The 21181-nt window shown below is 48.1% G+C and overlaps 1 protein-coding gene across 1 annotated transcript in view; it reads left to right on the top strand.

The window, feature by feature from the left end:
* Sptb (spectrin beta, erythrocytic) overlaps positions 1 to 21181 on the top strand; it is a 126660-nt gene that overhangs the window by 47709 nt on the left and 57770 nt on the right. The window contains exon 2 of the mRNA XM_032907973.1: positions 9744 to 9945. Within this exon, the coding sequence (XP_032763864.1) occupies positions 9798 to 9945 (148 nt within the window). The 5' untranslated portion in view covers positions 9744 to 9797. The remainder of the gene's footprint in view (positions 1 to 9743; positions 9946 to 21181) is intronic.

The raw sequence follows: 21181 nt of genomic DNA, 5'->3' as shown, positions 1-21181 counted from the left end.
TTAATTGAGTTATTGTAAAAGCTCCAACATGAATGAATAAATTGGCACCCATAACTTATACATTATTTAAAAGTCCATCTTTTTAAATAGCTGCTTTTGTTTGTGTGGCGGAGATCCTGGGGTTGAAGTCATTCCGTGACTGGCGTTCCTGTGGCACGAGGAAGGAGACAGGAACGACTTCTGCATGAAGTGGGGAAGGCCTTCCCCTTTGGAAGCATCTAGAGAAGCTACTGCTCTTCCCCACCTTGTGAATGAGGACACTGGGACAGGGATTGGATCAGAGGCTTTAAGATGTACAGAGATTCATAAGGGCTTGGGTCCCGATGCTACTGGGAACGTGTAGCTGAGGGGCAGGAGCAGTGGTGACAGCATTGGATATTGATGACCCATCCTCAGCATGATGGCACATGCCGTGTTCCCAGCCCCCAGGCTTCTTGACCTCCAAATAGTAAGTCCTCAATAAAAGTCCTCTTCTCGTCCTAGGCCATTTCCCAGTCTTGTGTATGTGTTCAGCAAGTGGCTTATAGGTCCCTTGGTGTGTCTGGCATCATGCCGGGCCAGTCTACTCTGCTGGGAGCAGTGCCCTCATCACCCGCATTCTCTAGCTTGCTAAGTATTGCCTTCACCTCCTTGTTGAAATCCGCATTTCTCAGTTCTGAAAGGCCTGACAGTCTCTTGGCCTTGCTCTAGCCTCCTGGGTTTCCTCTCATGTCGATTACCTGTGTATATCCTTGGCAACTTTGTTAAGAAGTTTGGTCATGAAAGGGGGAAGGCAGGGGATTGGGAAGAGTTTTGCTTAAGATGGAAAGATTTGGGGTTGGGGATTTAGCTCAGTGGTAGAGCACTTGCCTAGGAAGCGCAAGGCCCTGGGTTCGGTCCCCAGCTCCGAAAAGAAAAAAAAAAAAAAAAGATGGAAAGATTTGATTGTAAAACAATGGTGGAAGGAGAAAAGTCTAGATGTTTGCATTAGTTCCATTTCGTTGCTGCCCTGAACACCATGACCAAAACTTTCAGGGAGGAGAGAGTTTATTTCATCTCGCCTTACAACAACTTCCAGGTCATCATCCATCACTCAGGGAGGTCAGGGCAGAAACTCAAAGCAGGAACCTGGAGGCAGGAACTGAAGGGGAGGCCATGGAAGAGTGCTGCTTACTGGCTTGCTTCCACGGCTCGCGCAGCCTGCTTTCCTGTACAGCCTTGGACCGTCTTTCCACGGTGGGCTGGACCCTCCCCTGTCAGTCTTTCGTCTGTCCGCAGTGGGCTGGACCCTGCCTTGTCAGTCAAAAGGATGCCCCACCAACATGCCTGCAGGCCAGTCTGATGGAGGCAATTCCTTAACCGAGGTTCTCTCTCAGGTGACTCTGGTTTGTATCCAGTTGACAAAAACGAAGCAGTACATACAACATGGAGGCCAGGTCTGAGGGATGGGAAGTAGAGAGGACTGGGTGGCTGTGTGGATCTACACTGACCTGCCCATGGCTACTGAGGGTGAGGTATGGAGGAAGACTGAGAAGTAAGGCTCCTGCCGGTTCCCTATCCCATTTCGACTGCCCCTTCCACTTGGGCCTAGAAGTGGTGGAGGACCCAGGAGAGTGGGTGGGAGGGAAAAGGTAACCCCAACTACATTCTGAAAGACTGCTTTATATTGTGTTTCTAGATGGAAAAAAATGTGTCCTTGTAAAAATGAAAAAGGGGGGTGGGAGAGAGACAACTGAATTTCTGTGTGTGGGATATGACACACGTAACGTGGAGGCACAGGATACACTGAACAGAGTCAGCACAAGGAGAGATACGCTCAGCCCTAGATGCCTTAGTTGATTAGATTGTGTTGTTGGAAGCTTCCAGAGGCAGGGCGTGCTCTTATGAGGTTGAAAGGCCTGAGCATAGGAAGACATGGAACATTCACCAAAGCTGGGCAAGAAGTGGCAACAGCCTGAAGTAAAGAGAAGGCTTTGGAGCATGAAGGGATGACCAATGAAAGGCTCTCTACAGACGTGTAATAACTGGCCTCAGTGCTATAGATTCTAAATGAATGCTTAGTGCCCACAAATGGGAGAGCCAGGACACGAGAACATGGGGTGATGATATGGTGAGGTGGAGGTCGAGGGGCTACAGAATGAGTCGGTCTCTAAGAGGCTGCCATTCATTGAATGCCTACTGGTGTCCCAGGTGTAGCACTGAGCCCTAGGATATGGCTCGGCCTGCCTACACAGAGCCCACAGTCTAGGCCAGAGAGAGAAAGTGGGGAGAAGCAATAGACAGATGTGTAAGTGCAGTTCTGATAGTGGGTCAGAGTGCTAAGACCAAGAATGGTGGGGAGGACTTCACTTAGGTAGCATGCCCAGGGAGGACTGCCACAGGGAGTGATCTCTAAGAAGAGCCTGGGGAGATGGGAAAGAGACAGATGTGCATGGTTGCTCCAGAAGGTGTCTCTGGCACTGGCCCAGCATACACAGGGCCCAGAGTTAGGTCAGACACGCCAAGTTTGAAGAAGGCCTGGATGTCATGTCATGCAGATGGGAGATAAGCTGGGGGGCGGGGGCGGCAGGAGAAGCCAGAGCTTGCCAGATGTTAGGGCCTCAGTAGCGCTGGCTTGTATTCTAAGCACCACTTGCGTTAATGGCTTATGACTGCTCGGCTGTTTCCCTCTAGATTGTCGTGGCAATCTGAAAGTATTGAGTGGAAAACTGCAGAAGTAAGTTTGTAAGCTTCAGACTTTGCTGAGTGGCATGATGGAGACTTGCACCTCCTGCAGTCTAGATGTGAATCATCCTGTTGTCCTGCATTCACTGTATCCATGCTGTATATGCTCTCCACCCAGCACCCACTTGCTATCCTTTCTAGTGTCAGGTTGACCTTCATGGAGTCATAGCTAGAATTTAAGTAACTCCTATTCTGCTTAATGGAGCCAGTGTACAAGAGTAGTGATGCTGGCAATTTTATTATATATATAATAATTTATGTATTATACAACACATATATAATATAATTTTATTATATAGTTATAGTTTTATAATTCTGTTATTGTGTTATATCTGCTGTGCCTAATTTATAAGCTTTATTATAGATCTGTAGGTAGAGAAAAACACTCTATATAGAGTTCAGGATAAGCATCTACTTGAGAATCTAGGACCATATCTTTCATGAGGAAATTTTTATATATCTTATAAATTTAGTATATCAGTAAGTATAAATTTTATTGAGGCCTTGTTTGTTTGTTTAGTGAGACAGAGTCTCACTCTATAGCCCAGATTGGCCTGACACTTAACTGTAGATGTGAGTTGATGGCAATCCTCCTGCCTCAGCCTCCTGAATGCTGGAATTCCAAGCATGAGCCATCATAACAAAATTATTTCAGGAATTTCCTGTAGAAGCCTCAGGGATGGTATGGCAGACTCCCTTGTGTATCTCACTCCAAGTCAGTTGCTAGAACTTTCTCATCTGGGTTATTTGTTTCCTACATTCCTAAAACAGAGTTAAGCAAATCCAGGGTGTCCTGTCTTGCTCCTCCGTGTGTTCCTCAGTGTTGTTAAAATGTACAGTAAGTTATCTCTTAGTTAGGGTTTCACTGTTGCTGTGACGAGACACTGTGACCACGGCAACTCTTGTAAAGTAAAACATTTCATTGGGGCTGGCTTACATTTCAGAGGTTTATTCCTTTGTCACCATAGTGGGGAGCATGGCAGTATCCAGGCAGACATGGTGCTGGAGAGTAGCTGAGAGCTACATCTAGATCTGCAAGCATCAGAAAGGGAGAAACTGGACCTGTCTCGAGCATTTGAAACCTCAAGGTCCACCCTCAGTGACACACTTTCTCCAACAAAGCCACACCTCCTAACAGTGCCACTCCCTGTGAGCTATGGGGGCCATTTTCTTTCAAACCAGTTTAGTTTCCTTACATGATCATAATGTCATTATTGTACCTATTACAATTGACTATAATTCCTAATTAGCAGCCAAAACTGAGTCTGTTATTCAAAGAGCCTTGATTGTCCCAAGATACAAAATGACTTACACATTTTTGCTTGTTACATCTTCTAAGTCTCTTTTGATCCACAATAATCCTTAATTCCTATCTCTTTAACAACAAAACAAAACCCACCTCCTCCCCCCCTCTGTTTTTTTAACTTTATTTATTTAATGGGTATAGGTGTTTTGCCTGCAAATGTATGTGTATGCACAAGTTACAAATAGTTGTGAGCCACCATCTGGGTGCTGGGAATTGAACCTGGGTCCTCTAGAAGAGTAGTCAGTGCTCTTAACCATTGAGCCATCTCTTCAGCCTTGTTTCAGTGACGTGAACTAGAGGACTGAATCAGTTGTCTGCAGGATGCCCAGAGCTCTGGATTTGTCTCTTTGCTTTCTTGTCTCTTGATTTCCTGTAAATCCTGAAAAGGGAAAGTTAGTTCTGAAGACTTGATTCTAGGGCTCACCAATTTTGGCAAGAAAAATCACGGGTCATAAGGTCCTTGTCCCGTTCTCAGTGGTACTAGGAGTCCTTTCATGTGATCCTTTTTATTAGAGATACTTAATGATTTGAAGTTTATCATTTCACTCTACCCTGACCATTCCCAGTGTTAGGGCTTCAGTACTTTTCTTCCTCACTTCCTACCACTCTCTTCAGAGAAGAGAGAAGTGGCTGGTTGGGGACCTCCTAGTGCAGAAGAAAAGTGGAAGTTTACCTTTTCAACCTACTGCTTAACCCAGAGAATAAATCAGCGTTAATCTTAACAACAACGACAAAAACCTTAGTGTGGAGAAGCAGGGCTGCGTAGCATCTGTTTTCTGTAACTGTTGCTGTTGAGCCCGGAAAAGTAGACATTATCTTTGAAGACTGTGTGCGGAAAGGCATGGGATCTGAAGTACTCTGGATTCTTAAAAATCTTCCTGTTGATTTTTGAAATATTTGCACATATATAATGAGAGTCCTAAGGGTGCCCAATTCTTCATACATATAAAATTCATGCATGTTTTTATGTATATTTTACATACATAGCCTTAGGTAACTTTATGTAGTATTTTTTAGTGACCCTAACATCACATGAAGTCAGGTATGGAAATTTCCGATTGCAATGTCATGTGTCTCCCCACCCCCACCCCGGGTGCTGAAGACAGAACCCAGGGCCTTGCGCTTGCAGGGCAGCGCTCTACCACTGAGCTAAATCCCCAACCTGGGGAACATCGTGTCAAAACTGAATCAGCTTCAGAGTTTGGAGTGTCGTGTCCGGGGATGCTCACTTTGTCTCTCTCTCCCCCCTCCAGTTGCTCCCAGTGGAGCAGGATGTGAGTGCTGATAAACACTGTTCTTAAAGCCATGCCCTGTGTCAGAGCTAAGCAGCACCTGTTCCCAACCTAATCCCTGTAAGGATGACAGCGTTCAGTTAGCACCACCCGCCCCTGCTCCAGCAGCAGCCGGATGACCAGAGACGGTTCTTAGTAGATTTTTCCATGATGAGGGCAGGCAAGTTGTAACATGTGGGTCTGAAGCCCCTGCCCAGTAATGGAAACTGCAGTAGCAGGGATTGCAAAAGGCATCACCAAACAGTAACAGTTGAGAATGACCAACCAGTACATAGCAAGACATCACAAAGGCATGGGGATCCTTGATGCTGGCAACTACAGACAGTCCTAGAGCTCTGGACTCTAAGCCACACCCCGTCTCTGTGGCCAGGCTGGATTGGCATGTGAACTGCACAGTGTGGCAAGGCACAGGGCACTCTGGAAGGGGAAATGCTGGTGGTTTTCACCTGCTGGAAAGACCACTTACAGGTGGCATTTACCTAGGCTTTCCTCCTGCTCCATGATGCTGACACACCCATGGTCTACTGTTCTGAGAGCTCTGTTCACTAGCTGTAACCATATTGAGGCTGAACTTATTATCAAGGTGGCGATGTCCAGGAGACATGGGGGGTCCTGGGGTGAATGGCATCTCATTGGTTCTCAGTGTGTTTTGGTGGCTGTGTGTGTCATAGGCCTTTTCTTTAAGGTGTCTGTGCATATGCAATCCATTTGTGAAAGGAGTGGGTAGGAAGGCACACTCCCTTGTTGGAGATGCACTGGCAGAAAAGTGACCAAGGGACCTGCAGGGTAATCTCCTGACCTGGGTTGCCATAGTATCGAATAAAAAGTTTCGGTTAAAAGCAGGTTGGGGCAGCATAAACGACAGAACACACTAGAAAACAGGTGAGAGCAGACCAAACCAGACAAATGTCAAGTGTGTCTAATCCTATAAGGAAGTCAGTGTGTGAGCGGCTGCATCAGCCTCTGCTGGGCCCCACAGAGGAAAAGTAGCATTCCCTGATGTGGTCCCATTTCCCACCCTGAAGTGGATCTGCACTTTTTTTTTTTTTTTCTTTTTGCTTCTTGCCTTTGAGGGACTGGGAAAGAAGAGGGAGTACTGGTTACTGTCGGGAGACTGGGGGTGGAGAAAAGTCTATTTTCCCTGCTGGGGGATGGGGAAAGCTGTCATAAACCATAACTCAGACCTACAGGGAAAGCACTGTAGCCCCTGGCACTTCCTCAGGTCCTCACTGATGAGCTGGGCGAAGCACTTGAGGCTCATATTGTGAGCTGTTCTAGAAGCAGACGGGTTTCCGGGATGCGTGAGAGGTGGCGTGAGCGGCTCCGGGATGTATGTTCAGAGAAAGCAGGTTCGTTCAGCAATTGAGCACTTTGTGCTGTTACAGTCGCATGGGTTTTTCAGTGTGTTGAGCTGTGTGGGCAAGCTCCTTAGGGCTTGTCCTGCAATGTCACCTGGAGACAAGGGATAAGGATGACTCTGGAGATGTGACAAAAGAGACCACCTACTCACTGATAAGAGGTTTGGTAGCTTAAGAAAGTCATCAGGGTGAAATGGGACTTGAATGCTCAAGGAACTACCCTATGACACACCCGTCCTTTTGCTGACAAGGGTATGAGGTCCAAGGTTAGGCCTGTATTGGGGTCCTCCACGAGTCATGGAAGGCCACTCTTCGTGCATCAATGACCGACATCATCGAGGCTTTGATCCCTTTTCTAAGTTGCCCTCAGTGACAGTGTGAGTGCCATTTGTGTGGCTCCTTATGTGAGTAGATGTTCCCAGAGACCCCATCATATGCTACTCTCTTCAACCTAGGCGGTTCTTTTAGTCAGGCCTTTGAAGGGTTATGGTGATGGCAATAGAAGGGATGTGGCTGACACTGAGAGAGTCCAGGGTTGAATTTGGTTTCAGGCTCACAGTGTTGGCCTGGGGTGAGGGATGTTGTTCATTTCGGGAATAACCATAGGTAATCTGCCTGCTCTTAGGTCCGTCCTCTCTGAGACCATCTTGGCTGGAACATGTGGACACAGCTCATCACCCCTTGACTCTGACAAAACTGTCAGCTGGGCAGGGGCTAGGGAAGGTGTCAGGAGGAAGAGACCCCATTCTCATTTCTTCTGTGCTATCTATCCCCAGGGATCTGGTTCTTCCATTAGCAAGCAAACAAACAAACAAACAAATGCACTAGACTCATTTGTTCAGACACACAAATGTATTTTCCCACATTCCTGGCAGAGCCACTGTCTGGCTGCTGTTTTCTGTGAGCTGCGATCTCAGGAAGGATGGCGTTTTTAAGCAGGATGAATTGCTGTTGTGTCCCTGATCTCCTGCACCCAGGGCCATCCATCTTGTCTTGCACACTGGTTCTGCTGGTCCGCCTGCTTGGGCTCATCTTTCTGGGGCAGACTTATTTACGGAGCCATAGCTAAGGTAATCTCACTCCCAGACCTGCAGCCTGGGCCTCTCTCAGCTACTCTTAAAAATAGCCCGGGATGAAGGGAGTGAGCCAGGGTCTAGTTACCTCTGGGGCTCAGGCCGTCTTACCTCACCTCTGGCAACTTGGCCCCTCTCAGGGGCTCCTGGATAAGTTTGTGGCCCTGCAGGTGGTGGTCAGCCTGTCAGCTGTCTGACTCACACTTCCAAGCCAGTGGTCATTGCATTCCTCCAGGGAGATGGAGGAGGCTCGAGGCATAGGGAAACCTTTTCCAGCTGTCTCTGCTCAGACCATCAAGAGGGAGAGCTCAGCCCGAGAAGCAGCTGGCTCATTATGGAGAACGGGCTGTTCAAAGGGATCAAAGTAGTCTTGAGCACGGGCCTGGCATGGTGTGGGATACTGTGTTCAGGATGGTGACTGGCTTTCCCACTTTGCACGTTCTCTTTGCCCTGAGCTGTAAATACCGTCCTACAGCCCTAGCAGCTGGGGCACACTGTTCTAATAGCCCAATCCCTCCCTATCCCTAAGACCTTTCCAGTCAAGGTGAAAACAGGGCTACAGTTTGGCTGTCGTCTAAGCCACCACAGTAGTGGTGGTCGACCTTGGGGAGGCCTCATCCTGTGTCTTTTCTCCCTCGTGCAGTTAGGGTAGATAATTCTGGCTCCTGTCTCACCTCAAAGGGATGTGGTGGGATTGATTTATCAGACTGGGAGACCAGTCTGAGGTGACTAAGTCTGAAAAGTAAGGTCCAAGCACTGAAGTCGTGCCCAGAGTGGTGAGCAAGCATTGCTCTCCTGCCCTTGTGTGGCTCCTGGGGACCGTGTGAGGGGTGTGAGCCCACACGTCGGCATGTGTGAGAAGACGGTGTACAGTAGTTATTTCACCACCTCCCTGGCTTTTCCACGCACAGTTACTCTCTTGAATGTGAAGGTTCTGGGCCCGCATTCTGAAATACAGACTTGAATTTAGAATCCCTTGAGTTCCCAGGTACAGATGAGAGAAGGCAGTAATTTTTCCAAGGCCCTGGACATTGGTAACCAAGATGGCCCCCACCGCTTCCTGAGTCTCTTTTCTCCCCAATCTCTCCCATCCTCCAGGTACTCGCCAGCTCCCTGTTGCCTCAGTGCTGATGTCGCTCCTGCTGCTTTCTTCCTTTCATTTAGATTCTTGTGCCATTCTACCGTCCTTCTGTGAGTGCCTCCAAACTTCCCTGGAAAGAAAGCATTGGCCAATCACATGGATCGTCCTTTCCCTTGGCACTCAGTCCCTAACGTACCCAGCTCTCCTCATGTCATGGCACACAGCGCCTGGTACTGCTACCCTAGGCTGGTTGGTCTGGTCAGGGATCCAACAGAAGACCTTATTCCAGCCACTGCTCACACTTTCAGGAAGGGGGAAAAAGAAGTTTGGCTTTCCGGTTGTTAAGGGTGGAGTCTCAGTGGCCGCCTGATAGACTCTCCACCCCCACCCACCCACCCACCACCACACTGGTTCCTTTTAAGTCAAACCCAGTCTCTCTCTCTCTCTGTGTGTGTGTGTCTCTCTCTGTCTTGTCTCTCTCCTGTGTGTGTGTGTGTGTGTTCTTCTTGTCAGGCAGACGTCCAATCTTAGTCCATGTCTGAGGTTTCTCTTCCTTGAGTTCCAATCCCACAATCCCCAGCCTCTGGCTCCCAGGAGAACTGTCTCTCGAGTGCCTGGGCAGCAGGTTTGAAGGAAGCTGGCTCACTGGGACTGATGTCTCCACCTGCTGGCCATCCGGGCCCTGCGGCATGCAGCTCTCTGCCTCTGTCCAGGCCACTGCCACTGCCACTGCCGCTGTTACTCTCTGCTGCCATATTTTGTAACACAGGAAGGACCCTGAGACCCCAGGGGAAGAAATTGTCCTGACAGTGGGTGGCTTCCATAGGATCTGCTTCTGTTGGATTTCCCTAATAAGTTCCCACTGAGGAAAAGAGCCAGGGGGCTCGGAGGCTGACCCTTTGACTGTGTGACTGTGTTGCTGTCCCCTAGGGACCCTTCCATGAAGACTGAGCCAGGCATAGCTGCTAAGAAGAGCCTGCTGACATGACATCAGCCACGGAGTTTGAGAACGTGGGCAACCAGCCACCGTACAGCCGGATTAATGCCCGCTGGGACGCCCCAGATGACGAACTGGACAACGACAGCAGCTCAGCCAGGCTCTTTGAGAGGTCCCGGATCAAGGCCTTGGCAGGTACTGCTTGGGGCCTTGGGGTCAGAAGGTCACAGACGCAATCCTTATCAGGTCCATGGCCCTCCTTGCTGTGCTGGAGCTTCTGTAGTGAACTCTGGTATTGCAGGGACGGGGAACCTTTGTCAGGTTCAGAGAGCACCCTTTGCCCAGGGAGTACAGGCTTCAGCAGCTTGTCCCAGAATCCCCCACTTCCTCCCGGCTGCTCTGAGAGGCAGGGAAATGCTGGCATTGGAGGAGGGTGGGTTCTGCCATCTGTCTCTGTCCCAAGTGACCTGGGACCAAAGTCAAAAGTGTGAGGAAAGTCTGGGTAAAGGAGCGTCTGAGGGGCTACACAGACAGAAGTTCAAGAGGTGGCCTGTACACTTAGTGCCCTGCCTATATGTATGGAGAGAGCAGTTGTCATCACCGCCTCTGTGGTCCGAAGGAAGATAGGAAATTGAAAACAGCGTCCTTCCCAATGTGCCTTGGGAGGAGAGTTTGCTGCATGGAGCCTCTCGTTCTTGAACTGGGATTGAATTTGTGCTTAACAGTGCCTTACTAGTTTGTACATAGCTGGATATGAACAGCTCAGCCAGGCTCTTTAAGGGTTCTCGGCCTTGGCAGGTACTGCTTGGGGCCATGGGGGGGTCACAAGGTTATAGTTGCAACCCCCAACAGATCCATGTCCTCCCTTGCTATGGTGGAGCCTCTGCATGTGAGCCCTAGTATGGCACGAGGCTCTTCTTCCGGGTGCTAGGGGAGAGGAGGGAGGGGATGGAAGGGGAGGGGGGGGGGAGGGGGGAGAGGGGGAGGGGAGCGCGATCGAGCATGTGTGTGTGTTGGGGGATATCTTATATCTTAACATCTCTAGTAGAGTGGCTTCTCTCCTGCTGGCTGGCTGAGATTCGATGCTGTAGGACCCCTCCCCCCTTTACTAACTGTTTCTGTTGTCTCCCCGGAACTTGACTCAGGGGAGTCTTAAATCTTTGGCCAATAAAGAAACTTTGAGCTATATGGGCTGTGTGGCGGTGTGTGTGTGTATGTGGGCGGAGCTAGCCTTTACCTGACTGCACCTGAACACCATCCCGGCAGGAAAGTCTCGGGCTTTCCCATAGGCGCTTTCTGGGGTGATTCTCTCTGTCTTACGGCCCTGCTTAGGTTGCCTCTTCCTTTCCTCTCCTCTCTATTCTCAGAGGCCTTAGTTCCTGGGAAACCTGGAGGCAGGAGCAGGAACCTGGGTCCCCCGGGAATGGCTTCTCACTGCAGATAGGGACTGTGGCATCTCCTTTCCTGTGTCTTCACAGGACTCGATCCATTTCATAGCCCATGTGTGCATGTGAGTGCACACACTGGAAACCTAGGTAAAATTCATTTTAGTCATTATTTGTTGTATGCCCACAAAGTTTAAATCTATCCCCCCAGCTAAACATGAAAGGAGAGTGGGGAACTGCAGAGATAAATTCAATATAGCATCTGTCTCTAAGGACTGTAATCTATTAGGGGAAAATGAACTGTGCTCACAATTAATTAGCATGAGTGGAACTGGAGAAGAACTGTGGGGAAGGCACATAAATTAAATAGCAATGAGAAAGCAAAGGACATGATACACAGAGAATCCGAATGTGGGGGCATTCGCCACGAGCTGCGAGTTGAAGGCTGTGTGTAATTTGGGAACTCAGAAGTACTCGGAGGATCTCCAGTTGGCCTGGGGAAGTTCAGCAGTGAGGTATGACAAGCCAATGGGCAAGCGGCAGAGATGGGTCAAAGAGACAAAGAGGAGCAGGCACCCAACAGGAAACCTCAGAGCCAGTCCTAGTGATCAGGAAACAGCTTTCCCTAGCGCGGGCTGTGCCTGTTAGGTCTGTTCATCACCAAGAGCATCTCACCTTCTAAAGGACAGGAATCCCCCATCAGGAGGGAACACTGCCCTCCCAGAGTAGAGAATCCCATGCCTGGACCTTAACTAGAAGCCTGGTTACCAAGTAAACATGTCCTTACATGGCCTCTATGTGCAGGTACACATGCTGGGCTGGCTGTGGACCACCATTTTCATTTCTGCTATTGAAGGTCTATGGTGTAGGAAAATGTCACAAGATCCAGACTGGAACCCCCATCTTCCCTCTGTTGCCCTCTCCATGGAAGAGCCCTAGCTGTCCTTCTCAGGCAGTAAAGTGGGTGGCAGTACTGTCCCAAGGTCATGAAGAGCAAATAAGCTAAAGCTTATGAAAAAGGAATATAATAATAATAATAATAATAATAATAATAATAATAATAATAATAAACAGTGAATAGTAGATTTTATTGGTCTCAAGAAAGCTCTCTATAAATACTTGCTGTCCTTTCTCAACCTCAAATGCCCAAGATCACCAGCTCAGTTACCTTGGCCTGTTCCGGGACTTTCTCTTCCTCCTTAATTACCCATCCACCCCCTCCCTCACACTCACACTTTACCTGGGAAAGAAACAGGCTCCTAGGGTCTCCAAGAGCCACCCGCACTGTCACTTGGATCCTGTCTCCTCTCCCAGTGTCTAAGTAGTTTGGGACTTCAGAAATTAGCCTAAATCTTGGGCATGGGCCCTGTGTCTCTTCAGGAGGCTGACTATTCCAAGACCTTTGCTTTGTCTTCAGCGCTCAGGGCCCAGGGAACCAGACTGTAGTGAGCTTTGCCAGCTGCTCTCCTCAGCATGGCAGACCCTCTTGGTCCTCCTGCATCTCCTGACCCTCAGGTTAATCGACCCCATCTTCTCAGTCTCTTAAGTGTACTTTCTGTCAGTGCTGGAGAATGCACTCCCTATTCTGTGTTTTGTTTCAATGTTGGTACTCCCACCCCCGCTAGGCCGGATTAAACAAGCCATCTGGTTACCTTGCCCTTGTGTATAAAAACCTGAGCTTGCTCTAGAATGAATGACTTTTGAGGTATCTGACTAAAGTAAGTAGGGGATGGGAGAGAGAACTTGGAGACGGAATGCGTTTGACCTTGGTGGGGGTAGGGTGGAGGGGAGGTGGACGTGCAGTGCAGGAGCCCAGAAGGAATATTTCCCTCAGGTCTATAAGCATACTTTAACTTCTTAAAGTTTGTCTCTGGCTGGCAGCATTTGCCAGGCTAAGTGGTGGGCAGCCTGGAGGCTTCCTTCTGACCAGGCTTTGATGGGTGTCTGTGGTGTTAACATTTCTCCCTCTGGGGTCTGCCTCAAGGGTTAGGGGAAGGGAACAGCTTGAAAGCCAAAAACTGTGTCCTTCCCAAGGCTCCAGCCTTGGTGTTTCAAGTGACAGACTCTCAGAGTCTCTGAGAGCTAACCCTCACTGTCACTGGAATCCTGTTTCCTCTCGCACTGTTTGGGTTAGGAACCACTCACAAACATGTTTGTTCGCCTGAATGGGAGGTAAAGTGCTGAGGACTGCAAAGACTTGTAACAGGCAGCATGCTGACTCTTCCTCACCCCTGCCTGTGCACACCACTTCCCTGCACTTAGTTATGTACCCAGTGAGGATGCCTGTGACAAATGTGGCCCGGGCGGAAGAGGAGGGACAGAAAAAAGGCCCACAAAGATGCCCCAGAAAGGAAGTCTATGTGGTGACTGCCCCCTGCTCTGCCTTCCCACAGCCTCCTCCCCCAGCCACGCCCCCTGTCCTACAGGCACACAGCTTGGCTTCCTGCACCCCATATGCCGCTCACTACATGATTTCCGTGATTTATGGCCCTTCCACGCACACAGATGCATCTCGAAGGTTGCAGCACAGAGAGCAGCCCTGAGTCTCCCGAGGGACCTGTGAGGAAGAGAGGCTGACTGTCTTTCTCTGTGTTGCCCAGTGAAACAGTTACTAAGGGAGACACTGACAGAGCCCCTCCTTTGAAACAAGGCCCGACATGATGCAGCTGGCCTCACTTTGCCTTTGGGTTGCGTATCCAAGATGCTTCAAAAGGGAGGCAGGCTTCCTTTCTGTGTTCCCCTTGTACTCTCCTCCCTGACAGTGGGACGAGGCTGTGCAGTGAGAATGAGCAATGGCAGTTTAAAGAACGTAGCAGCGCCATCCAAGCTGGAGTGAGGGGCACCGCCTGCTGCGTCCCTGCTCTCATGAGCACTGTTGCTGACCCACAGTGCCAGGCCCCGAGGTTAAGTTCAGTAACTAGCAGATATGCCCGCAGAATCTCAGGGTGGATTGGTCTTTACCCATGGCCTTCAGAGTCTTCTTAAGAGATGCTTTAAGACCTTCCCCTCAGGTTGCTTTCTCCACTGGTGCCAGGATCCTGCTGCTCCTAGTGACCCAGAAAGGGCTTTGTGTCCAGAGGGTGTCTGATTTCTCTTAGGGAGCAGGACTTTACCTCAGTGGGTGGGCATCCACTGCTTCGTGAGAGCCCGTTGGTGGATTCAGAAGAAGCAGCTGCCACCAAGACATCAGTTCTTCATGGTTACAGCATCCCTCCAGCTACCGCTGATCCCAGAGGTGGTGACACTAAGACAGCTTTTAAAGTGTTGGGGGTTTAGGATTTTCTTGTTTTGTTTTGTTTTGCTTTGTCTTCTCAGATTTCAAAACATTTAGAATCATATATTGGATAACACACTATTCAGATAAATACTCATCGGCGGCCATCTTAATGTACTATCAGAGGAAGAAAAGTAGTTAGATCAGCAGCTTCCTCTTGGAGGTAGGCAGTTATGAAACCGAGCCCCAGCCCAGGCAAGTGTCTCTGAGGATGAGGCTGCCTGTATCCTGTGCAGGAAGCCCATGAGAGAGGGTACTGTGCTGCCCTGACTGTGTGGTCTGCCTTGAGCGTCACTGTAGATTCTCCCACCGTTTTAGAGTCAGTGTCTCTCATTGGCCTGGAGCTCACCAGGTCAGCTAGGCTGACTGACCAGTGAGCCCCCAGGAATCCACCTTTCTCCACCTTCCCAGAAGGGGACACAAGTGCGTGCCACCCGCCCTGCCTTTACATAGGTGAAGAGATCTGACTCGGGTGCTCACATTTACCCAGCAAGCACTGCTCCGACGGAACAGCTCCCCTCTCTCCTCTTCTCTTGATGAAAGCTATTCATCGTTTTCAGAGACTCTCTGCGGAGCCAGGCTGTTCCCTTCACATGGGTGACTACTATCTATCATTGTGAAGACGCTTTATCAAATATTAATGCAGCGAGGTTAATAATAAGACTCTGCTCCCTCCCCATGCCGCGCAGTCTGAGTGAGCCACATTAGTGGCCTCCTCCATCTTTGGGACATTCCTGCGGAGTGTCAGCTCCATCCCCAAGGGCAGGCTCCAATGCCAGACCTCCCAGGAGCAGCCATATCCCAGCCCCGGTCCCTGAGGCCTCCCTTGCATACTGAAGAGGTGCCGAGGGTGTTGTTTTCAGAGCATCTGTTCAATGTGTTCATTTTTCTCTTTTTATCATGTCAGTACGAGAGGATGCTAGGGAGGCTGCTGGCAAGAGTCTGGAGCACTTTGCATCCCAATACTTTGGCTTTCAGATGCTAGAAACTGGATCAGCCTGGAAATCTCACCTTACTGTCAAGTGAGAAAGGATCAAATAATCATACACATACCCAATACATACACACAATTCACATACCACAACACACATACACATACCACACACCACATAAATACACACACCATACTACATATATAATACATACATACACGCCACACACATCACACCCCCCACATACCACAAGCAACACACATACCACACACATACACCCACATATACACCACATATACACACATCAACACGTACACACACATCTTCAACACACAACCACTCACATACCTATAACATAGACACATATGCCCCGTACACACACATACAACACACACACATACCACACACAGCACATACATACATACATACATACATACATACATACATACATACACACACAAACCACACATACATTTCCACATATATACCACATATACACACACAAACACACAGACTCACAGAGAGACATACACACATACAACACATACACACACACCACTCATACACATAAAACACATACACACAGACCCCACATACACATACCACACACACACACACCATGCATATACATATAACACACACATACCACACACCCACACATCACCTCATACTACAAACACCACACACACTACACATTCCCCTCCACCACATATACACACATACCATGCATACCCCCCACATACACACATACACCACACAGACACACACACCACATACCACATATACACACACATACAACATGCATACACATATAACAGATACACACACACTACACCCCACACACCCACATACCACAAACACCATGTGCACCACACATACACTCCCCACATACATAGCACATATAAACACACACCACATATACACACATAACATGTGCACATACGTGCACACACACACACACACACACACACACACACATACTATTCTGAACACTGGGAAGATTTCCTGGAAACACTATATAAATTTATAGCATCAACCATTGCTTATAGCTCACCCATTAAGCTTGCTGGAGTCCAAGCATAAATTAATGGTAGAGGAAGAGGGGGCGTGTAGGAGTCATCTCTCAGAGGGCTTCAGAGGCCATAGAGAAGTCCTGGAAGAAAGCAGCAGGAACCTCAGAAAAAAGGTGACAAAGGGGAGTATTTGAAACAGGAATGGCAGATTGAATGGTCAAAGGGAGAAGCTGTTAACTGAGACAGCTCCATGTGCCAGGATAGGAGGAATGGGGAGCAGGGTTGCTCCCACCCATCGGAGTATTTTAGCAAGGAAGTGGTATGGCTAGGTTTGGGTTAGAGGTGGTTGTTTTGACCTGGGGACAGAGGTATGAGGAAGCCATGCAGAAGTCTAGGAAGGGCAGATGGCTGTTTGGGCTGGGAAGGCCACCACATGTGGGGAGAAAGTGACTCATGCTGGCAGTCGCTGATGTCCTTCCGACACTGATTCCTCTGTTCCGATGCTCTAGTCAAGTGACCTTGGTACAGCCACTTTTCTGTTCTGTGGAGCTCTCATGCCTCACCAGACCACTTGAGTTAGATGATGCTCCAGGCTCTCCCAGCTCACCCACCTCAGAAGCCACTTATCATCGACATCACCAACAAAGGTCAGAGTGCCACTTTATCATGACTGATGGAGCTTTGGGTCCAGGCTTGGGGAAAGAGAATTTTACCTTTTTAACAAATCATTAGGCCCTCCAGGAATTCCTGCCTGGACTGGGGCTGTATCCTGGACCATCCTGACCTGTAGCTGTGCATCCCAATGAGTGCCAGCCAAGTCTAACAATAGCTGGCACCTGGACACGAGTCTGTGTGCAGTGCTTTACCCTTACCCAGGTTGTCCCTGTGAAATGGGCAGATGGAGTTCCTCCCTCACTGTGTACAGACGGGGTAGAAGTGACGTTACGGATCACAGTGCTGTTTAGACCGAGTCCTCAGGTTGTCTTACGTATTCCTGAGCCCTCCATAGTCCGTCTCTATACCCCAGTCCAGATGCTTATTCCTGTTTTTCTGCTCACCTGCACCCTCTTGAGGCTCTCTGGTCAAACCTTGAAGTCACTGATGGCCTATAGCCTCAGGATACTGTCACCTGCCAGGGACAACAAACCCCTGAGCCATAGAATCTTCTAGATGAGCCCATGTTATTTTACATCCAGTCCTTTTGGGTTACCTCAAGTAGAAGTGTCTGTCACTGACTCTTAGTTGGTTTCCATGCCCAAGCTGCTCTGGGTCCAATACCACCTACTCAGGACAACTAGAATCATTGTCCTCCAACACATTTATAGATTTATCCCAGAGCCACCAAGCTCTTCTCCATCCAGAGCCCCAAATTCGAAATCTTCCTTCGCTTTTGCTCTGATCAGTTCGCTGCTTTGCATTCTGGCCCCCAGACGTGTGCGCGCGTGCGCGCGCGCGCACACACACACACACACACAGACACACACACACAGACACAAACTTGCTGGTTGCAAATAACGGGAGGATGTGGCTGCTCTAAGGTATGGTGGAAGAGAAAGGCTTTATTGTGGACATAAGGGAGAGCACAGCCAAAGGCATCTGGAAGGGAAGAGGAGAGAGAGAGAGAGAGAGAGAGAGAGAGAGAGAGAGAGAGAGAGAGAGAGAGAGAGAGAGAGAGAAGGAGACCCAGAAAGAGGACCTAGAAAGTCATGAGAGCCAAGAGGGCACATGGCTGAAGTGACAGGGTTGTACAGGAATGAGAGGCTGGTGGAAGGGAAGCCCATGGGCCGGAGAAGTTAGGGTAGGGGTGGAGTGAGACGAGCTGAGAGAGCCCAGAGGTCAGCAAGCACTTCGTTCTGCTAATAAACAGCACAGTTAGCCATTCATCCTGGTTTTCTTTTGGATCTTCTAGTTGTCCCCTGGATTAGCCAGCGTTCTTTAGAGGAGCAGACCTTATAGAATGAATCTCTGTATATAGATGAGACTTACTAGAATGGCTTACAGGCTGTGGTCCAGCTAATCTAACAATGGCCGCCTATCAACAGAAGGTCCAAGAATCCAGTAGCTTTCTCTCAGGTTCTCCGTGAGGCTGGATGTCTCAGGTAGTCTACATCAGATCCCCAAGAAGCAGGCTCCAGTACCAGTGAGGAAATGGACTTAGTGAAGGCAAGCAGGCAGAAAGATTCCTCTTCCACGTCCTTAGTTAGGTTGCCAGCAGGAGGCGTGGCCTAGACTAAAGGTGGGTCTTCCCACTTCAAATGATTTAATTAAGAGAAAAATCTCTCAAAGGTGTGCCCACCCATTTGGGTTTTAGTTAATTCCAGATGTAGTCAAGTTGAAACCAAGAATAGCGCATGCACTATTTTAACATAGAAAAGATGAAAAATAAAAGACTAAAGACATCGTTATGGGGTTGGGGATTTAGCTCAGTGGTACAGCGCTTGCCTAGGAAGCGCAAGGCCCTGGGTTCGGTCCCCAGCTCTGAAAAAAAGAACCAAAAAAAAAAGACATCGTTAATGTCTTTATAAAGCTATTTTAATGCTGATAGAGGTATGATTATATAAGTATTACAATGTTGGTTATAGTTCTAAATATTTTCCACAAAATACGCTGTCTGTTCTCATTAGCAAGTATGTAGATTATCGCTTTAATGGCTTTCCTGTCTTCCTTTACATTAATTTACTCCTAGCTAATTAGCTGACTTTACCGTGTTCAGCTTTTATCATTCCTATGTGCTTGTTCAGGTTTGCAGTCACGTCGTAAAGCTCTTCCGTGAGATCCACTCTAACTGGACTATCAGTTCTGCGGGGCAGGGGAACAGCCTTCCGCTGTTCACAGAACCAGTGGACTGGGAGTGAACTGTTGAAAGGGAAAATCCTCTCTTAAACAAGAATAGAGTTCATGTCACCAACACCACTGAGGATGTGTCCCCAAGGGTCTGCACCTATGCTTCTCTGTATAAGAGATTGGCTTCTGTGTCACTAAGCCTTGGCTTCCGGGAGAGAACTGGAGAGAAAGCTCGAGTTGGGAATCTGCTTTTCAAGTCTGGCCCAGGCGCATGCTCCACGGGGCAATCACAGGCCTCCTCCTGCCTCTCACCCTCTCTTATCCCACTTGTCTTTCCTGCTGATTTTGCCCAGAGCATCAGGCTCTGAACTGGTTAAAATGCAGACTGCCCTTTTAAAAAAAAGGCTGCCCTTTTAAAATTTTTATCGTTTATTCCTTGGGGCTTATGAGCTTTTACTCGAGTCTCTATGACATCTTTTGTTTCTTATTAAAAGTATTATATGCTAATTGTAGAGTTTTCTTTTTTTTTAATTTTTTTGTCATTGTAGAAACTATTTATATGGCCAATTAAGAAGAAAACAAATACCACCCATACATAGTCTTACCACCCAGATTTATTTATTTTTATTTATAAAGTCATATTATGCATACATATGGCTTGAGCCCAAATTTTGCCTCAAAAGATATCTTACCTCTTTTGTTGCCGAAACTCCTTATGTAACCTCCTTGGTATCCTCTTTAATGGAACCAGAATATAAAGAGCTGCACTGTTGGTTATGCACACTGCCATTCTCTGCTTTCCATTTGTTCTGGAACTAGAGTTTGGACCTTGGGGCTCCTGTATGTTAGACAAGTGCTCTCCTCCTGGGCTCCCCCTGCCCGGCCCTGCCCCCGCCCCCACCCCAGCCCACAAGTCTTTATTTTGAGACATTTTGAATGGAGAAAAGGGAGAGGGGCATGAAGCACTTAAGGAATTTTACAGGCACCAGGAGGAATCAATAGCTGGGTCACAGTGTTAACCACATCTTATGTATCTTTCCTTGAATAGTTTATGCATATTTAAACATGTAGTCTCTATTGGTTTTTTCAGAGCTTTGTTTTTTAAGTTTTGCACAGTTCTATGTGTTTCACCCAGTATATCTTGAAATTATTTTATATCACTACACGAGGGTCTTCATTCTATTTATAGTTAAGTAATTTTCCATTGTAAGAACATATCTCGATGCAACAAGTCCCCTAACTGTGTATACTTAGGTAACTTTTAATCTTTGACTGTTTCCAAAACTACAATGAGTGAACCTGAGTATACATGTCTGAGTGTGGCTGTAGGACAAATTCCTAGAAATGGAATCACTAGGGGGAAAGGCTGTGCATCTGAGATCATCTTTGCCACATGCTTTTCATAGAGGCTGGCCCCGTTAAACTCTTTCCAGGACACACGAGTGCTGTGCTCCCCACAGATGTGCTCCCCACAGATGTGCTCCCCACAGATGTGCTACCCACAGATGTGCTCCCCCACTCCCCACAGATGTGCTCCCCCACAGATGTGCTACCCCACAGATGTGCTCCCCACAGTCTTGCCAGAGTTCTACTTCATCAGACTTTCTGATCGCTTTTCCATCTGAGAAGTGAAGCACGTGTGTCTTCATGTTCTTCCCTTTTGCTTTTTTACTGTTAGTAAGAGAAATTCCAAACACGAAAATAGCAGAGGTGAAGGTAAAAGAGGCCACCATCCATATTTAGTATTATTGACGTGTCTGCATGTTTGAGGTCATTTAGTATTGCTAATATGTCTTCGTTTGGTGGGATTAGTGTTACTGATATGTCTGCATGTTTGGGGCTGAATTATTTTGAAGTAAATTAAAGATAATCATGTTTCCCCTAATTACCTTTCTCTGTGTTTCTGAAAGACAAGAACATTTCCCACTTAAACCTAATACCACTCTTGTAGCTGACAATTAATAACCATTTCCCAATAATCAAAATCTGAGAGAAACATTTTCCCAGCTGTCTTTTCCAATAAGGACAATTTGTTTTTATATT

This window comes from Rattus rattus, chromosome 7 (assembly GCF_011064425.1).
Source record: "Rattus rattus isolate New Zealand chromosome 7, Rrattus_CSIRO_v1, whole genome shotgun sequence".
Taxonomy (NCBI): domain Eukaryota; kingdom Metazoa; phylum Chordata; class Mammalia; order Rodentia; family Muridae; genus Rattus; species Rattus rattus.
Note: the sequence above shows the minus strand (reverse complement) of the source record. Positions and strands in the feature narration are given on the sequence as shown.